Source organism: Micromys minutus, assembly GCF_963924665.1.
Source record: "Micromys minutus genome assembly, chromosome: 16".
NCBI lineage: Eukaryota > Metazoa > Chordata > Mammalia > Rodentia > Muridae > Micromys > Micromys minutus.
In genome coordinates, this window is record NC_137985.1 from 31035195 (window position 1) to 31053746 (window position 18552).

Sequence of the window (18552 nt, forward strand, 5' to 3'; positions counted from 1 at the left end):
ACCTAGTCTGTCTTAACAAAGCAGTGGCTGGTACTCTCACAGGTTTAAGATACAAAAGTCTACCCCTGGGGCTTAGTGCTTAATCTTCCTGCTCTTCTGGGGAACAACCTGATTTTGATTTCCAACATCTACATCAGGTGGCTCATTACTACCTGTAACTACAGTTCTATAAAATATTTTTCTTTAATCAGCTCCAAATTCAGTAAAGTACCTAATACAAGATTATGAACCCAAGAAAATTAGACACAGCAAACAGAATGAGTCTGTTTGCATTCCCAAAAATAATTAATAACTGCAAGCAGCGTTGCATAATCATCAATATTGTTTTTTTTTTTTTTTTAATTCAGCCAGACTAAAAAAAACAGAAGAAGAAGAAACGAAAACACTTCAGAATCAGAGATAAAGTTTCACTAGAACTGCGGGAATTCCTCACCATTACAGCTGAGAAGTACATGCTGGTCACACCATACATGATGATAAAAATCCGAGCATCAGAGAGGTTGCTAAAGCAGTAATAGAGGCCAACTACAAAAGAGGGAAAGAAAAGTCAGTAGCTGAGCCCTTTAGACAGAAATCTATCTACAAGAGAAAATATCTTCATAAGGACTGAATGAATTCACACATTTATCTCAGTAAAAAATTCTAGGAATCTATCAGAAAAAAATATGCAAAGATGTTTACTATAATATTCTTACATGTCAAATGAACACAAATAATCTTATGCCTAGCAGATAAAATGGATAATTACACCGTATTTTAAGTATGAAATACATTAAGGTGCTGCTACAAGAAACTGTAGGTTTCTTGTCCTTTTACACATCTTTATACATGTCTACATACATGAAAGAATATTTCCATAAATTCTAAATCAGCACACATTATTACTGGTTTTCCCTGGAGCCAAGGAGTGTTCCAAGGCCTTTAATCCTGGCACTTGCAAGGAAGACAGAAGCAAGCAGATCTCTGTAAGTTTGAAGCCAACTTGTCATTTGTAGCAAGTTCCAGATTAGCAAGGAATAGATGATAAAATCCTGTTTCAACATTAACTAATACCTACAATGAGGTGTTTTTATTATGGCTTTTTGAGAATGTTTCACTATATAGCCCAGGGCACACTCAAATTCCAAGTGCTAAAATGATAAACATCACTGCATCTAATTAAAATGTTAACAGTGGTAGGACAAGCAGAAAATCTAGTGCAAATTTGCCTTTTTCTATTGTTTAGATATCTCTATTGTTCTCATAATACACAAATGGCTTTAACTACAAAAACTCAACACAGAACTTCAACAAGCCAAGAAGAAAACTAAGTTGGGAGAAAAATGTGTAACAGAGTAGTAAGTATAAGTACCCACATGGGACAGCTCACAACTGCCCTTAACCTCCAGCGTATCCAGCACCCTTCTTTTCTGGTCTCTGCAGTCAACTATACTCATGTGCACATAACCCATACATATAAATAAAAATATATGTAAATATATAATAAAAATGTTTGTGTAATATTGTAATGTTTATTATAATACAAACATAAAATATATTGTAGTATTATAATAAAATTAGCTAATATATTTGGAATCAAAGGGTGATTCTTATAGTAACTTTAAAATGCAAGATAGACCTGGGAACATGAAGACAAGGAGCTGTAGATCAAAATAGTAGGAGGACCAGGTTGTGGGCTGGTGCTCAGACACAGATGCAATAATGGGGATGTTGTTCTTAGCATAAGAGGGGTCCAGCAGAGAGTAGAAACGCCCTGTCCAGGGAGAAATTTTTCCTGAAAGAAAAAAAACAATAAATATTTAACATATACTCCTAAAACATTAAGCTAAAGTGCTAACTAATTACAACATCCCATCTTATTTTTATTAGTTAGTGTGCCTGTGTAATCGTTGAAGAAAAAGAATGTGGGAGCTGCTCCTTGGCATCCTTGTCTGAAACAGGGCTTCCCATATTGTTTCTGCCACACTTCATATTACAGACTAGTTTACCTCCAAGCTTCTGGGTGACTGTTAGCTGCTCATTTCACACCCGGTGTGCAGGGTTGTACAAGAAGCACTTTTATCCACTGAGCCATCTCACCATCCCACAGCATTAAAATTTGGTAAAATTCTGAGATGGAAAAGGGTTGTTTTTGCTTTACTACCATAAATTGTATTTACAGAATTTCACTCCTTTTCTTTTTAACTTGAGAGTATTTTTGTTAATGCAATAATTAGACTATATAAAAATTCAGAAGGGTGGAGGTTGGTCAGAGAAGCCCACTGGAAAGGAAGATTGTGGTGTGATCTGGTCAAATCAACAAATCAAGACCAACTCCAAAATCTAAGTGAACTAGGTCTTTTATCCTGCTATGAATTAGAAAAACCAAATCAGCCTCTGAAAAATATAAGTTTAAAAAAAATGAAGACTATCATCTAAACTAAATAGCCATGACTTAGTTTCCATAGAATGAGACCAGTGCCATGACTTAGAAGTATGGCAAAGGATGTAAGAATTTCTATAAGCTAACCAATAGGAAAGAAAAAGAAAACTAAGAAAAGACTGGCAAGGCTAGACAGTCCTTTTAGCAGCATTACAAAGATACTCTGCTATGCAGAATGCAAACAGGCTGACAAGCAGAATGAATGTTTTAAAAGTAGGGCTTTAGGACTGGAGAGATGGCTCACAGTTAAGAGCACTTGCTGGTCTTGACGACATGGGTTCAGTTCTCAGCAACCACTTGGCTCACTACTGTCTGCAACCCCAGTTCCAGAGAATCCTATGCCCTCTTCTGGCCTCCTAAGGGATCAGGCACACACTTGGTACACAGACAAAACACCCATACACATAAAATTAATTAATTTTTTAAAATAGAACTTTAGTGCTTGAAAGAAAAAGAAAAAGCAAAGGATTCTCTACCTGTTAGCATGAGGAGAGCTCCCACGGTGAGGAGGACAAAGCCAACAAGGGAGATAACACTCCGGAAAAGAACTTCAAATTGCTGTGGATTCAACTTGCTGCGCAGGTAATCTACGAAAGCATGGATCTGACAGAGACCAAACACTCCAAAGGCTGCCATGTGTTCTGATGAAAGGACAGGCTAGAGGGAAGGGAGGTGATCACATACGGCAATATTTAGGAACTTAACGACAAAATAAAGCAAAACAAAAAACCCATAATGTGTCCATCCAAGACTAGCATGTTCCTGATCTATTTAGCTCAAAGAGTCAAATGAGTTCTGAAGTTCCAAAATGAATGAGAACAAATATAAGAGTGTTTAATTTACCAAATTTTCCAAGGAATTTTTAGAGGCCAACAAAGCATACACCACCATAATCACATCTATGCCATCCGCTCAGACTACTTCCTTAGTGTAGATGGCCCTCTCCCCAAATGCCCGTTCACCAACACTGAAGATTCAATGTAACTACAATCTCCAAACCTGACAAATCAATGGCTCCTATGTCTCATAGAACTAAATCTCCTTTAGATGGAAGTTATTCTTTTTCATACACAGTGGTTCTCTAAATATAGTGGGCATCATGACCAATGGGCAAAGCACTGGTTTAACCAATGTTAAAGCAGGCTGCTAAGCCTTACCCCAGAGTGTCTCATTCAACAGGTCTCTTTTACTGTTTCTCTTATCCTAATTTGGTTTGGCCTGGGTTCTTGATGTGTTCGTTCTGTTGTTTGTTGAGACAGGGTTTCAGGTATTCCAGGATCGTCTTGAATTCCTAATCCTCCTACCTCTACAGAACTTGTATTTCTAATAAGTGTCCAGACACTATTAATGCTGATGTTCTGGAACAACCTTCTAGAACTACTGAACTGTGTAGACTACAAACAGCTGTATGTATTTCTTTCTCCAGCTTCCTCAAGGATTAGCATATTACAGCTCTTACACATCCCACCAAGCAGCAAATTTTATATATTAAGTGACTAAAACTATTTGCTTATCTTTAGAGGTGAGAACCACACACAGTTTCTGGTTAACTGTACACTGTACCTTGGGTAAAGTTTGTGCTTTACTTTTTCAAGAGCTCACATTGGCCCCATTAAGATGCTTAGAGTCCACTGCTACTAAACAGGGTCATTTCCACTAAAAGGGCTGGAATTTTAAGCTTTTTTTTTAAATTTAAACTTTGATATTTAATTCAACCTTGTTTAACTAAACTGGCCCTCCTCCTCAAGCAAACTCAAGCCATAGAGCCATTAAATTCAAAGAGCATGCAGCAAATCCTGATATGTAATTAGAACCAGATTCTAATAACCAATGATACTGTTACTTCAGTTAAAAAGCAGCCCAAAATAAAAACTGTAAATACACAAATTCTTAAGAGAATCCAACCTAAGTCAATCCAGTTGAAGCTACTGAGAAACATTTGGCTGCAGAAAATTCTACAAAGTCTCAGATTTACCTGGAATCCAACAAAGGAGATCTGCATAGAAAGAATGGTGCCCAGGCAGTAAACAGTACAGTAGGCTACGTAGATCCGGTGAGAAAAGCGACCTGTTAGCATTAGCACCAGGACGTGAAGAGGGATCAAGTTGATCAGGAACACATAGCCTCCCCATGAAGAGACCTGTGAGAGGATAGAGAGGACAGTCCCTTTGAGCCCTACTCACACCACACTCAATGGTGGCCCAAGACATACCAAGCTACAGTGTAAATACATATAAAACCAATTATGTCACACACAAAACCTAAGTAGAAGCAGAGATATAAAGAAAGTCAAAGATGTAAAATTATACAGAAAAAAATGTATTAGGTAAATTTTAAGGGAAATATAACAAAAATATGAGAAAACCAACAGGTACCCATAGAAAATACAGTAATACCAATTTGAACTTTTTTATTAGTAGCCTGAACAAAAAGAGGGTCAGGGATAGCTAGGTTAGTAGAGAGCTTCCAAGCAGACACAAGCCCTGGGTTCAATCCCAGGCATCGTATAACCCAAACATATGATACAAATAGTAGGGGCAGGAGGATCAGAAAGTTATCATCAGCTACAGAGTTTGAGAACAACCCCAGGATACATGATATCCCGTATCAAAGAGAACCGGGGGAATGGAACATTTTAAAATTAAAAATATGTAGAGAAGGGTTGGGGATATGTCTCAGTTGTTAAGAGAACAGATTGTTCTTCCATAGGTCCTAAGTTCAATTCCCAGCAACCACACGGTGGCTCACAACCATTGTAAATGGGATCCTATGCCCTCTTCTGATGTGCTTGACTGAAGAAAGCAACAGTGTACATAAAATAAATTAAATATATATATAAGCTGGAGAAGTAGCACAATGGTAAATCAGATGCCTACTATGGGCTCAATTCCTTCTACCAGAAAAAAAGAAAAAGATAAAGATACAGAGAATACATAAACATATGTACATACATTCACACACACACACACACAAAGTTACCATGTAAAAATAAGCAAGGGCACACTTCGCAGCCCAATAGATGGAACCAGTCTTCACTGCTTTAATCCACATGTAGTAAGTAAGCAGCATGCAAAAGATAGCAATTCCTGCAGAAAACAACAGAGATTCAGAACTAATACTAACACAATTTTAGAACAATTTTAGAGGAGCTGAGCTTTTAATCCTTACACCCAGAAGGCAAAGGCAGGTAGATCTCTGAATTTGCAGTTTGCCTGGTCTACAGAGTGAGACCCAAGACAGCCAGGATTACATAGACAAAACTTGTCTCAACACACCCCCAACCCAGAAAAAAAAGAAAACAAAACCACTTTTCTAGGAACTGGAAATGGCTCAATGGTTAAGAACAAACACTGTTATTTCAGAAACCCAATCTTGGTTCCTGAAACCCACATCTGCTGGCTCACAACCATCTGTAACTCCAGTTCCAGGTGACTTAACCCCCTCTTCTGTCCTCTGCAGGCACTTGCACATACACACATACAATAATAGAAAAGGAAATAAATCTTTAAAAGAAGAACACATCTCTGGAGCACACTATCTAGATTCACATTTCTAAACTACTATTCAGTACAAGCATAATTCTAGGCAAATTATTTTACTTCCCTTTGCCTTTGTTTCCTGTTAGGAGTCTTAAATATAATTTTATCCCCCAAGTGCTGGGGATTAAACACAGGCCCTCATGCATGCTAGGCAAATCCTCATCCACCAAGCTGCACCTCTAGCCCATGGAGTCTCCAGTAAATACCTATTTATTAAAATCATTGTAAAGAAAAATGCAGTACACATAAAGCACCTAGAATAATACTTAGAATATAGAAAACAACTAGTAAATATTGAATACAGAAAGCAACTAGTAAATATTGGCCATAACACTGTTTTATTTGTGGGCAGTAAATCTAGCTAGTCTAAAGTATATGGAAGGTCACAGCACCATGGATACATGTTAATAAACATGGACCTTCCATTCCAAATGCTGCCATCCTTAACAGTTGACAAGTAGATGACTTCGGGGTTATGGCTCCAAGGTAGAACGCTTGTCTAGCATTCCTAAAGCCCTAGAGCCATCCACAATCCCCCCACATCTATCTATCTCTCTCTCTCTCTCTCTCTCTCTCTCTCTCTCTCTCTCTCTCTCTCTCTCAAAGCTTTCCTTTGATCCCCAAAATCAAATTAATTTCTCATCACTAGACATCCCCAAAGCAGAGTGCTAGAGAGCTTTAAAAAAATAAAAATGGGGGGGGGTGGTTAGGGAGTGTTGCTGTTTTGTTCTAGAGAGCCCTGGCAGGTCTAAAATTCACTATGTAGCCAAAGCTGGACTCAAATTCACTAGGAAGCCCAGACTGGACTTGAATCTTGCTTTTCACTTTGAATGCTAAGATTACAGAAATGTATCCAGGCCCAGCTTTGGAATTTTTTAAATTTGTTTTTATTTTCTGAAACAATGTCTTATGCAGCCCGCTGGCCTCAAGCTCACTAAACAGTCAAGGAGGCCCTGAACTCCCATCCTCCTGCTTAAGTGCCAGAGTATAGGTAAATGCAAATGGTTGCGCTCCCTCAGCTAGTTATTTTTATAGATACATTCTTGTTTCCTAACAGATTATGAGATGACAGCTATTATCTATCTCTTAATTTCCTAATTATAAAACAAAATAATTCATAACCTATCTTTATAATAACTAACATGTTTCCCAATATGCTTCAACAAAAATATGTTGAATTGAAAATAAGCCAGTAAAAGTCACTGTAAATTAAAAGACACACTAGGAAAATTAAGAACAATGATCATATTAAAACAATTAAATGTGAGTCTAGATTGGAAACAAAGGACCGTTAAGAAGGTCCCAACTAGAGCTTACAAGATAAAGGTGCTTGCTACCAAGTCTATGAACTGAGCTCAATCCCTGAAAAACCGCATGATAAAAAAGAACTAACAGCTGCAAACTGTCCTCCGACTTTGACAGAAGCACGGATCTCCATGCATCCCAGATACCTCCCTAGATCAGATGAGTGGAGGAGAGTACCTGTCTAAGATCCCTTCCTGCTCATTTTTAATCTGCTCACTGATTCCAGTTTTATTATTGCTAAGCAATAGAGAAGAACCTAAATCAGTACTTTGTTAAAGTTAAGCAGATAATAAAGTAAAACACATCCCCTTCAGCATTCTAAACCTTACCTTCATTATCATAGGAGCCAGCTACAGAGCGAGAAATATACCCAGGAACTACAGCAATCATGGCAGCAGCAAGAAGCCCAGCTCCTGCATCCTGGAAGAGTAGAAGTTAACACTGACATTCCTCTAAGAGAACCGAGGACCTCTCTACTCTGTTTATCGGGGCACATCGAGAGCATTCATATTTTTCAAGGTCAGTATGAGATGCTAGAAATATACACAGCACAACAAAGCCAAACCTTCATAGTCAATTCTGAGTATGGACATCAAATCTAACACTGAGTATAAACACACTAAGACTAATACATCTTATGAGCTGCTGGTTACAGTGGAACAGGCCTGTAATCTCAGCAGAAATAGGCAAGTACAAGACCAACCTAAGTAAGTTTGTTTCTAAAACAAACAAAAATACAAAGTGTAAAAGGAAGGTAATTAGGGATGTAGCTCAGCTGATAGTATGTTTATGTGCCCAGCATTTATGAAGCCCTGCTTTGATCTCTAGCACCAAATAAACCAAGCAAAGTGGCACACGCCTATAATCCCAGAATTTGAGAGCTGGTGGAATTATGTGTGAAGACCAGACATTCAAGGTCATCCTTGGCTATATAAGATTAGCTTGGTCTACATCCCTGCTTCAAAATAATAGCAACAATCAAATGAGCTATCAAAACCAGAGCCTACTGGGTATGATGATGCACACCTTTAATCTCAGCACTCCAGAAGCAGAGACAGAAGCAGGTAAAACTCTGTGAGTTTAAGATCAGCCCAAACTACACAGTGAGACTCTGTCTTAAAGAAAGACCAAAAACAAAAGCAGAGAATCTGTAGCAGAAAGGCTTGTTTAGCTATAGGCTTATTAGTGCCTCTCTAACTGTGACTACACATCACAAAAACACCAACTCTACAACAAAGAAATAAGGTTATAATTTAAGTTAAAAAAGAACTAGGCATGATAGCAAAACACATGTGACCCCAGCTCTTGGAAAGCAGAGACAGAAAGATGGCAATTCTGTGGCCCACCATGTGAAAATCCTATCTCCAAATAACAACTCAATAAAAAAGTGATAATCTACTTAGACTAAAGATGTCAGCTTAGACCATAAAGTTAGAAGGTTCCCAGGCAACCTATAAGATCAGAATAAAACCATACTCAAAAAATAAGTAAATAAACAAAAATACTTGTTTGCTAATTATCACACTGAAAATGAAGTCTTCCACACTGACCCTGGCTTCTCAAGCCCTCCTGCTAGTTGGTCACTTCTCAGGTACCTCCCTAACACTAAGGCCACAGACTAAGAATAGAGTCCAAAGAATCAAGGTCAGCAAGAAACCTGAAAAAGGAGAATCAGCATTACCAAGCCAAAATGCTTTAGAACTTCAAAATGCTTTTTTAAATGTATCAACAAGTAATTGCTAAATGCTTATTTCCAGTAGAAATAACCACTGTGGAAAACATGTATTTTTTTTTCCTTCTTCCTTATATTGGTAAGGGATTAAAAATCTAAACAGGACAATTTTATATATTAACTGCTTTTTTTTATTTTATTTTCTTACATAGCAATTTATGTTTGAGTTTCACATGTTTGCCTTAAAGGGCAAACAGTTGCAAATGATAAAAAAAAAAAAAAAAAAAAAAAAATTCTCCCCTAATTCAGCTAAACAAATGTCTTTAGCCTCTGACTGCCCAGTGTATTGAAATTTCCAATTCCCTTCAAGATTTAATAAGCCACCCTAAAGGGAAGACTAAAGAAATTCTACAGAAGTGGTTCTCAACCTTCCCTAATACTGCAGACCTTTAATAAAGTTTATGTTGTAGTAACCCCAAACCAGAAAATTATTTTTATTGCTACTTTTTAATTGTAATTTTGCTACTGTTATAAACTGTAAATGTAAGGCAGAGATTTGCAAAGAGGTCATGAACTTCAGGTTGAGAACCACTGTTTTAAAGGGAGGCATTTCACCATACAGGGAAGTGCCTTAAACTCAGAAAGTAAACAACTCAAAAGCTTTAGGAAGTCCCTGAAATAAACTAGATTCACTAGGTCCCTGGTTCCCCAAGTTTATATAAAGAGTAAGAATTGCTCAGAGACTTTCTCAGACAAGCAGAGCAGCCTAGAAGCTCAGACCTGCCAAGCTGCCTGGAAGAGGCCCAGACAAACTGAGCTGCTTGAAAGAAACACTTTCCAATCTGTCAAGCTGCTTGCCAGTCATACAGTAAAGCTCTGGGATTTCAGCTTCTGTGAACTGCCACCCATGCAGTGGGTTTTTGGTGATATGTTTGCCGTCTTCTTTTTTTTTTTTTTTTTTGAGTCTTTTCTGTTTTTATTTACGTAATCTCTCACCCAAATTTCTTTAACCCCAACAAAAATAATCAGTTCTCCAAGGTGACCTTTGGAGGTTCCTTGCTTTGGTCGGTCACTGAGCCCCTATGTGTGCAGGAGGCAGACGTCTGCAAACATCTGCCCTCAACAACCCCTGCCCTTCTAAGGCTCTAGATTCTTCCACCCTTCTAGTATCTATCAGAGATTCAACAACATTCAGTCCCACGCTTCCTGTCACTCATATCCTTTACCTTGAGCTCTTTGGTAAGGTGGTACGTAACGATGGTGGTGAAGGAGGAAAAGAGAGGGGCCAGGAAAACACAGACATTCCGAATGTCAATGGTAATATGGAAGAAATGGAGTACATGGTAGATTGCAGCAGAAGTGATCATTAAGCCTGAAACAGGAAAAAGTAATCCCATTAGGTTGTCCTGGTAAAAAAAATAAATAAATAACAAGAGAGTATCAATCCAAACTTCAACAGGTCTTGACAAGCCATTAGAAATACTATCAAAGCAACTGTACTAAATTTCTACCCTTCTCTATTAAGGACTCCATCCAAGATCCAGAATGCATTAAGATATCCCCCCCTCTCCCCATCTCCACTATCCCACATATGTTCTCCATAAGATCGACTTTTGGAAATCTATAATCAGAATGAAATTACAAGTATCCTGAAGCAAACAGAAATAGTTGTTTCACAGCATACAAACACCACACCATCCTTTATAAACACAATAAATCCTGCCCCCCTCACCTGGGTAAATTGTTCCTCCAATGATTCGGCCCAAAGGGTACCAAGCCCGGTCATCAAACCAGTTATGGAATTTATAAAACCCCTCCTCAGCCAGAAACCGGGTAGTCCGATAATTAAAGTACCTAGAGCAAGAAAGAAAAGAACCATGTCCCCGAATCTCTCTCTGTTCTCAAGCCTGTCCTACTTTGCAATGAGTTTTTCAGACGATGCCACTAAGGGATAATGCATTACTTGAAAAAAGTTCACTACCAAAAATTAAGTAGTGAAAATCATTTGTACTAACTTAAGTCTCTATTTCTATCCCACAGTTTTATCAATTACAGCACTGCTTCTCTCTGAAGGAAATAAACTGGAAATCTAATATCCACAACAAAGCACTCAGAAAGAAGTACACTCAGAAGAGGATAGCCCGTGGTAGACAACAAAGCCAACAAAAGAATTCAAGTACCCAAAAGATAAGACTTCTGAGGCATAAACTAGTAATTTGACCCTATTCAAGTGACAGGCATATTTTTTGTTCCTCTACCACACATAAAGATACATATAAAGCTCTAAGTAATGAACATCTATAAAGATATTGGTATAACACCATATGAACAATGGAGAAAAAGTTAACCACATGATAACAGGAACTTCCTAATGAGTGTTTAAACTTCTAACAAGGTCCACTCATATTGTTTCAAATATGTATGAACATACCTACAATGCAGCACAGCATAACATTACACAAAAAGTATTTAACAAAAAAATATTAAGAACTATACATGAACACAGTTTTTTAGAGCCAGGCTGTACAAGTCTTTCCCTAAGTGAAAAGGAAAAAAAGAGGTGGAATAAAATCAAATAAAGAAATGGGGCCTCCAGTCAGGGAAAAATCACTTCCCAGCCTACCTCCCTAACCCTATTCTTCTCCTTGGCCAGTCAAGTTTTGACAGCTGAGGTAAGGAGAAGCAGAGGGTGTCATAAAGCCTCACAGATATGATACTTTGGTAACTGTCAGAGAGACAGAAAGAATGAGGGCTTTAGAAGGCAGTTGACATGTTGTCCTAATCATATACGCCAGTATATAGGTAAACTAAGGAAGAGGGTTGGAATAGTCAAATCACTGGTACAAGGTCTTCTAGTTCTACAACAAACACTGTTTCCCCTGATTAGCTCACCTCAATATTTACCCATTTGGAAGGTCTAAGAATGAAGCTCTAACAGTTTGATCTAGAGACCTAAGTTAGACATGGGTACATACCTCTAAATCCAGCACTTGGGAGATGGAGACAGAAGGATAAGGAGTTCAAAGTCATGTTCAGCCAGCTATAGAGCAGGTTAGAAGCTACCCTGAACTACATAAAACTATCTCAAAGAAACAAACAAAACAGTCTCATTTCTGTTGCTGCAATAAAATACACTGACCAAAAAGAAAAAAAAAAGAAGAAAAAAAAAAAACAGTAGGAGTTAGAGAGCTGACAGAGAGTGAAGAAATGACATAACTATCATTTATTTTTAAAAACTGCAAAACAAAAAGAGCAATGAATTAAAATAAGACAAAAGAAGAAAGGTGAAAAAGCAACTATTTGGCTTACAATTCCAGGTAACAAACAGTCCGTGCTCGCAAAGAAGTCAAACATCTAGTCACATCCACAGGCAATAGCAGAGAAATAAACAGAGACATACAGGCCTGCTACCTGTCTGCCTACCTGTTCTTAGTTATCTTTCTCTTGAACTATTCAGGACCTAGGGAATGATGCCATCTGCTGGGTCTTCATTACTAATTAACAATCAAGACAGACCCCCACAAATATGCCTACAAGCCAACCTGATGTAGATAATTCATCCAACTCTCTTCCCAGGCTACTGTGGTGGCACACACTTGTAGTTCCAGTGAGTAGGAGGCAGAGCCAGGCAGACAGAGCTCTGTGACTTCAAAGCTAGCCTGGTCTACATAGAGTTCCAGGACAGATAGGTGACAAAGTAAGACCCTATCTCAAAACAACAAACAACAAAAAGAGACTCTTCTCAGGAGATTCTAGTGTGTCAAGTTAACAGTCAAAACTAACCAGCACAGCAAGTTTTCTTTATGAGGGGGAAAAGGTGTAAAATCATTTCAGAACTCCCCAAAGAAAGTACATACAAGATTTCCAAATTCTTTAAAATATCCACATAAAACAAAATGACAAGTCTGCAAACCAAGTACAGACCTTAAACTTTGAAGCAATTTATTAAATATAAACATGTCAAAAATCTGTAACTCATTTCCAAGTTTTTCATAAGCCTTAACTTTAGCCAAAATTAACAATGATCCCAGTCTGTGCAGTGAGACAAACCTATGTTCAAACCTTGGCTCCCATCTAGTAAATGTGTAACTGTGGACACAGTCCCAGTTTTCTCATCAACAGAATAAAAAGTTGTGCTATATTTCATTGGGTTATTTAGGGATTTAAAGAAAATCTGCAAAATAGTGCTCAGAAAAGTAAAGATGCTTAGGAAATGTTAGGTTTAAAAAAAAAAAAAAACTATTTGAAGTGGGTTGGGGAGGTGGTATCACACTGTATGTAGAAAGTAGAGGAAACTTTTAAATATTAATTCTTTCCCCCCACCATGTGAATTCTGGGGATCTAACTGAATCCTAGCAGCAAGTGCCTTTACCCACTGAGCCATCTTGTTGGCTCATTCGGTGTTTTTGTTTGTTTGTACCTAGTACATATATCTAGTATATATATCTCCAGAGCTGATGTCCACCTTGCCACAATCCTCTTGCCTCTTGGCCCCTAAGGTTCTGAAGTTATAGGCATGAACCAGCACATGCAGCTAATGTTAGTCACTGACACTACCGAAGGCTTTACCATACTTTAAGTTAATAAACAAAATCTTAGACTTTTTATTTAGGGGTTGGGAAGGTTGTTTTAATTTTTTAAAAAAGATTTATTTTATGTATATGAGTACATTGTCACTGTCTTCAGACGCACCAGAAAAATGCATCAGATCCCATTACAGATGATTGTGAGCCACCACATTGTTGCTGGGAATTGAACTCAGAACCTTTGGAAGAGCAGCCAGTGCCAATTTCTACTATAAAAATAAATGGAAAAGAAGTTATGATCTCAAGTTCATACTTGTGATATCCTTTATGGAGTTAAGTATACGCCCAGTACTCTTTCCTTTAAGGCACATTACTGTACTTGATCAAAATAAAAAGCCAGATCTTAGCCAGGTCTTAGCCTAGCCAGACCTCAAGTAACAAGGCTTCACAACAGCCTATTGCAGTTCTGAGTTCATAAGACTCACTTGAAGAGCTTGAGAAGTCTTCCTGTAGATGTGCTGAAAATAATCTCCACCACTGAAGGACTAATTGGAATTTAAACACATAAAACCCACAAACTTCAACATCTCTACAAGAAAATACTATACTATCAGATGAAAGGTACTCACGGGTCAAATTCATGGATGACACTTTCAAATCTCAGCACAGCAAAAAGACGAGTAGAAAAAGCTGCAAAATCCAGAGAATGAATATTTTAATAGATGGCATGCTAGTAAAGAACAACAAAAGGTAAATAGTAGCATTATTGGGAAACTACAATTCTTTAGCACTAGAGTCAGAGTATACAAATTAGCTCTTAAATGAAATCTCTACCCATTTCTCACCACCTAGAAGAAACACTACAAGTCTGACAAAAGTGTCTACATTTTTTCACTTAAATAGGATACATTTAACTATTTGTTGTATTATACAAAACCTGTCGGATCATATTTACCTAATACTGAATTTGGCCATCTTTTACATATAAACACTCCCTATTTTAATCTTGGGACGAACAAGGAGATATATCAAGCAAGGACATACATATAACTCATGAAGAGCTGAGAAAGCTTTAAAAGCAGTAAGTTCTCAAAAGATTTCAGAAATACTAAGATGCAGTTGTGTATGCTTACAATGCCAGCACTTGGGAAGCCGAGTGAGGAGCTGAGGCCAATTTAGGTATCATCAACTCTGCCTCAAATGAACTACTTTTCCTAGTGCTGTGATAAATACCCTGATGTAAGGGAGAATGTAAGGGTGAATAGGTTCATCGGGCTCAAAGGTCCAGGATGAGGGAGCAATTCGCAGAGAAGCGGGTGGCAGAGCATATAGCAACAGATCACACTGCACCTGATCAGTTCAGGGCCCCTGCCTACAGAAGGGCATCATCCCATTTAGATGGTCTTTCCAACCTCAATAAACCTCATCCAGATAATTCCTCACTGCACTGCCCTGAATTGTCTCCTAGGTGATCCTCGATCTTGTCAAGATGGTACCATTAACCATCAGAGGCAACAGAGTTGACAATAAACTTTTTACAAAATTCAACACCGGAAGCTGGAGAGATGGCTCATCGGTTAAGAGCACTGAGTGCTCTTCCAGAGGACCTGGGTTCAATTCCCAGCAACCAAATGGCAGTTTACACCTGTCTATAACTAGTTCCACGGGATCCAACACCCTCACACAGACATATATGCAGGCAAAAACACCAATGCACACCAAATTTTTAAAAAAAAATACATACATATATATATTAAAATTCAACATCTAATAGCTTCCACTTTCTTTTAGCCAATGAGAATTTAGAACCAACACAATGCTTCCTGCTTTGTCTATCAACAGCCCTAAGTTTAAATTTCTTGGGTTATTTTGTCTTCATAAAATTGTACCAGTGAGATGGGAAAAGAACAGTGAGCAGGATGTAAAGTGAATAAGTTAAAAAATAAATAAAATTTAGTGAGAAATGGCAAAAAGAACAGCAATCTTAGGCTGGAGAGATGGCTCAGCAGTTAAGAGCACTGACTGCTCTTCCAAAGGTCCTGAGTTCAAGTTCCAGCAACCACATGGTGGCTCACAACCATCTGTAATGGGATCTGATGCCCTCTTCTGGTGTAACTGAAGATAGCTACAGTGTACTCATATATATAAAATAAATATTTTTTAAAAAAAGAACAGTAATCTGCTATACGAATACACCATGTTTGTAAAAGTGGTCTTTAATTTTTCATCATTCCAACTCCAAGGAGAAGCATACACATAGACTCACATAACACAGCAGCCATCGACAGGATGAGAAGCTTGAGAAGTGTGTCCTGCTTCTCATAGGACAATCGCAAAAATCCAAGCTTAGTCATCTTGACATCAATGGGTAGCAACTGACGATATTCAAATACCTAAAATGGAAAAAGTCAAGATGGTAAGATATTGAATATCCTAAACTTACTTAAATTAGCTTTAATCTTTTATGATGGTTAGGAACCACAAAGTATATAAAAGCTACAAAAACACCATAGAGGTAACCCAACATTATTAGGTTTATATGTCAAAATGAAAAAAGGTAAGCCCAGACCTAGTGGCACACACCTTTAAAATACTCAGAAGGCAGAGGCAGGCCAGCCTGATCTACAATGCACGTTCAAGACCAGTCAGGGTTACCTAGTAACCTAATTATATTGCCTTCCCTGCCAAAAATAAAAGACCAAAAGAGTAATCAAAGCATACCTCCCCACACATGTCTATAATCCCAGGTACTCAGGAGACTGGGGCAGAAGAATCAAAGGCTCCAGACAATACTAGCGAACTTAGTGAGAACCTGTCTCAAAATAAAATTCCTTGAAAAGGGCATCTGCCTAAAAGGCAACAAGGCCCTGGTTTCCATCTTCAGTACTACAAAAAGCAATAACTATTCCACCCACAATTGTTTCCTACTTGCACAGCTACCAAGAACAACTGGCAAAAGTATGACACAAGAGTCAGACAGGCCCACAGACGAGGACAGGAAAGGGTAGAAGAGAGGATGTGAGAATAAAAAGACGGAAAACTAAACAAAGGTACTTGTTAACGAAGAAAGCAACCAAGGAAATGCATGAGTGAGCAGGAAGACCAGCAAGCCAGGTACGCTAACCCATGTCTAGATTCCCAACACTTGGTGACGCTGAGGAAGGAGGGTCGCTGTACTACTGCGCTCAGCATGGATACAGATTTAAGTTCTAGGTGAATGAGTTAATGTGAGACCTTGCCACAGAAAAGTTAAGGGATGGGGCTGAGGGTGGGGGGAAGAGAGAGAGAGAGGTAACTTGGGAAGGAAGGGAAGTGGAGAGGGAAGAAAGGTAGAAATGAACTTTACTTACAGAAGTAGAAATCTAGAAATCATGACTGACTGGACATAATTTCCAGCCCTGAGTCTAAGCCTTTTTCTGTTCCAAATCCCAGCGTGCATGCTCCCTGGCCAACTAAAGAACGGGTGATCACTAATGCCAACTGCAATCCACAAACTCAAGAGAGAAACACACTCGGATCACTACATATTCATTATCATAACTCACACTGTAACTACTGCTCAGGTCTATTTCCCTGTAACAGATCCTGGCAATTTAAACAGTGTCCCAGGGGACAGCTCATAGCTCCAGAAGAAAATCTAGAGAGAAAACATAAAAAAATGTTTTTTTTTTCTTCTGAACCAGAATAAATTGTTGGGATGGATGGCGGTGAAGGAAGCAATCTGCAAACAGTTCAGAAGAGTAATCAGTTTAGACCGGAGGTGTGTTAAAGAATGCAGCAACAGAGAAAATGCAGCACCATTCAAAACTATTTGGGGAAAGGTGAAACTGCATTATCTTGTTCTTTTCTTTCAAGGGACCAGGGAGGTTGGAAAAGGATAACACTGAACAAAATGGAAACATGAAGAGTCACACTGCGAAGTCTAACATCTTTCCTTTAATGAACTATACCAAAAGAGCAGTTTGGGCTGGTGTGTTTAATTATAATTCCAAAGGGAAGACTTATCACGCACTAATTCCGGGAAGTGAACAACTCAGTCCCATCTCTAGGGTTTGTAGCTGTTCTCCGGAGATATAGGTGTCATGGAAACTAAACACCACTAAGCTGATATGGTCCACACGCCTGAGGAATAAGCAAAGGCAGCGAGAGTGCTGAAACCCTGGACTTGAAAACTGAGTAAAGGCAGCTCGTAATTTAAAGCTGAATACTGGGAGTTTGCATCCTCTTCTTGGTAATCTCCACACACTGATAGGCTACAGAAAGAGAAAAGACGCTTTTCTTATCTACTCATCATCTCTCTGCTTCTCAGCTGTCTGCAAACCTTGACATCCTAATCCATCCTAGCTCTAAATTCTAGGGCTGCAGCCTCGGTGGTTTGCCCAACTCGTCTGCACGTCCTTTTGCGCACCCTCACTGACCCGGACCCCACCACCTCAGCACACTTCGCGGGGCCCTTCCAACCTAGTACCAGGATCGTGTGTCCCACGCCCTCATGGCCATAGTGCATTGCTCTGCCAAGACCCCTTCTTGTGATCGTCCGGCGCCCCAGTGCCCAGACGTCCCCACCCCACACCCCACGCCCCCTCCTCCTCCAGGCCGCAGGGAGGCTCTGCCGGCCACCTTTACAGATTTGCCTCCAGCACCTCTTTGAGCCCGCCAACACCCCGCGTGGCACCTGCCGCTAATCCTCTAGCACTACCCAAGAGCCTTCTTACCCCACGGATGCTCCTCAGGAACCCACTCTGCTCCCCCAGCCATCCGTTCAGCGGCGCACCCAACCCTGACAGCAACCAAGGCCCGCCTCCCTTCCCGCTACGCTTTGGCTGGCCTGGGTCAATGACCACTTCAGGGGACCGACAGGATAATTGTTCTGTCAGTCATTCCGAGGGCGTGACTCAAGTCTAGATTCGTCCTTTTGAGTGGACAATGTAGCTATCATTCAACCTATTGAGAGGCGTGACTATGAGTTTCCACCGAGTTGTGATAGGCCGGCGCGGGGGAGCGAAACCCGCGGAAAGAGCAGGTTCTGAACAGTTTGGTTGAGAGCCGAGCAGTGACGTGTCGGTCTGCGGACCAGGAAGGAGCTGC

The 18552-nt window shown here is 39.3% G+C and overlaps 1 protein-coding gene across 2 annotated transcripts in view; it reads right to left on the reverse strand.

Moving 5' to 3' along the window:
• The window catches only part of STT3A (STT3 oligosaccharyltransferase complex catalytic subunit A), a 33541-nt gene extending 15286 nt beyond the window's left edge, over window positions 1-18255 (reverse strand). The window contains exons 1-11 of one of the 2 annotated variants that reach the window (XM_080929659.1): window positions 18180-18255; window positions 15731-15857; window positions 14094-14154; window positions 10671-10792; window positions 10165-10310; window positions 7596-7686; window positions 5402-5508; window positions 4398-4562; window positions 2899-3079; window positions 1619-1774; window positions 434-525 (exon numbers count right to left, since the gene is read on the reverse strand). In XM_080929659.1, coding sequence (XP_080785785.1) covers window positions 434-525; window positions 1619-1774; window positions 2899-3079; window positions 4398-4562; window positions 5402-5508; window positions 7596-7686; window positions 10165-10310; window positions 10671-10792; window positions 14094-14154; window positions 15731-15818 — 1209 coding nt within the window. In that variant the 5' untranslated portion in view covers window positions 15819-15857; window positions 18180-18255. Of the gene's footprint in view, window positions 1-433; window positions 526-1618; window positions 1775-2898; window positions 3080-4397; window positions 4563-5401; window positions 5509-7595; window positions 7687-10164; window positions 10311-10670; window positions 10793-14093; window positions 14155-15730; window positions 15858-17009; window positions 17133-18179 lie in introns of those variants that run through there. The other variant, XM_080929660.1, reaches the window with a different exon arrangement.
• Window positions 18256-18552: the final 297 nt, after the last annotated feature.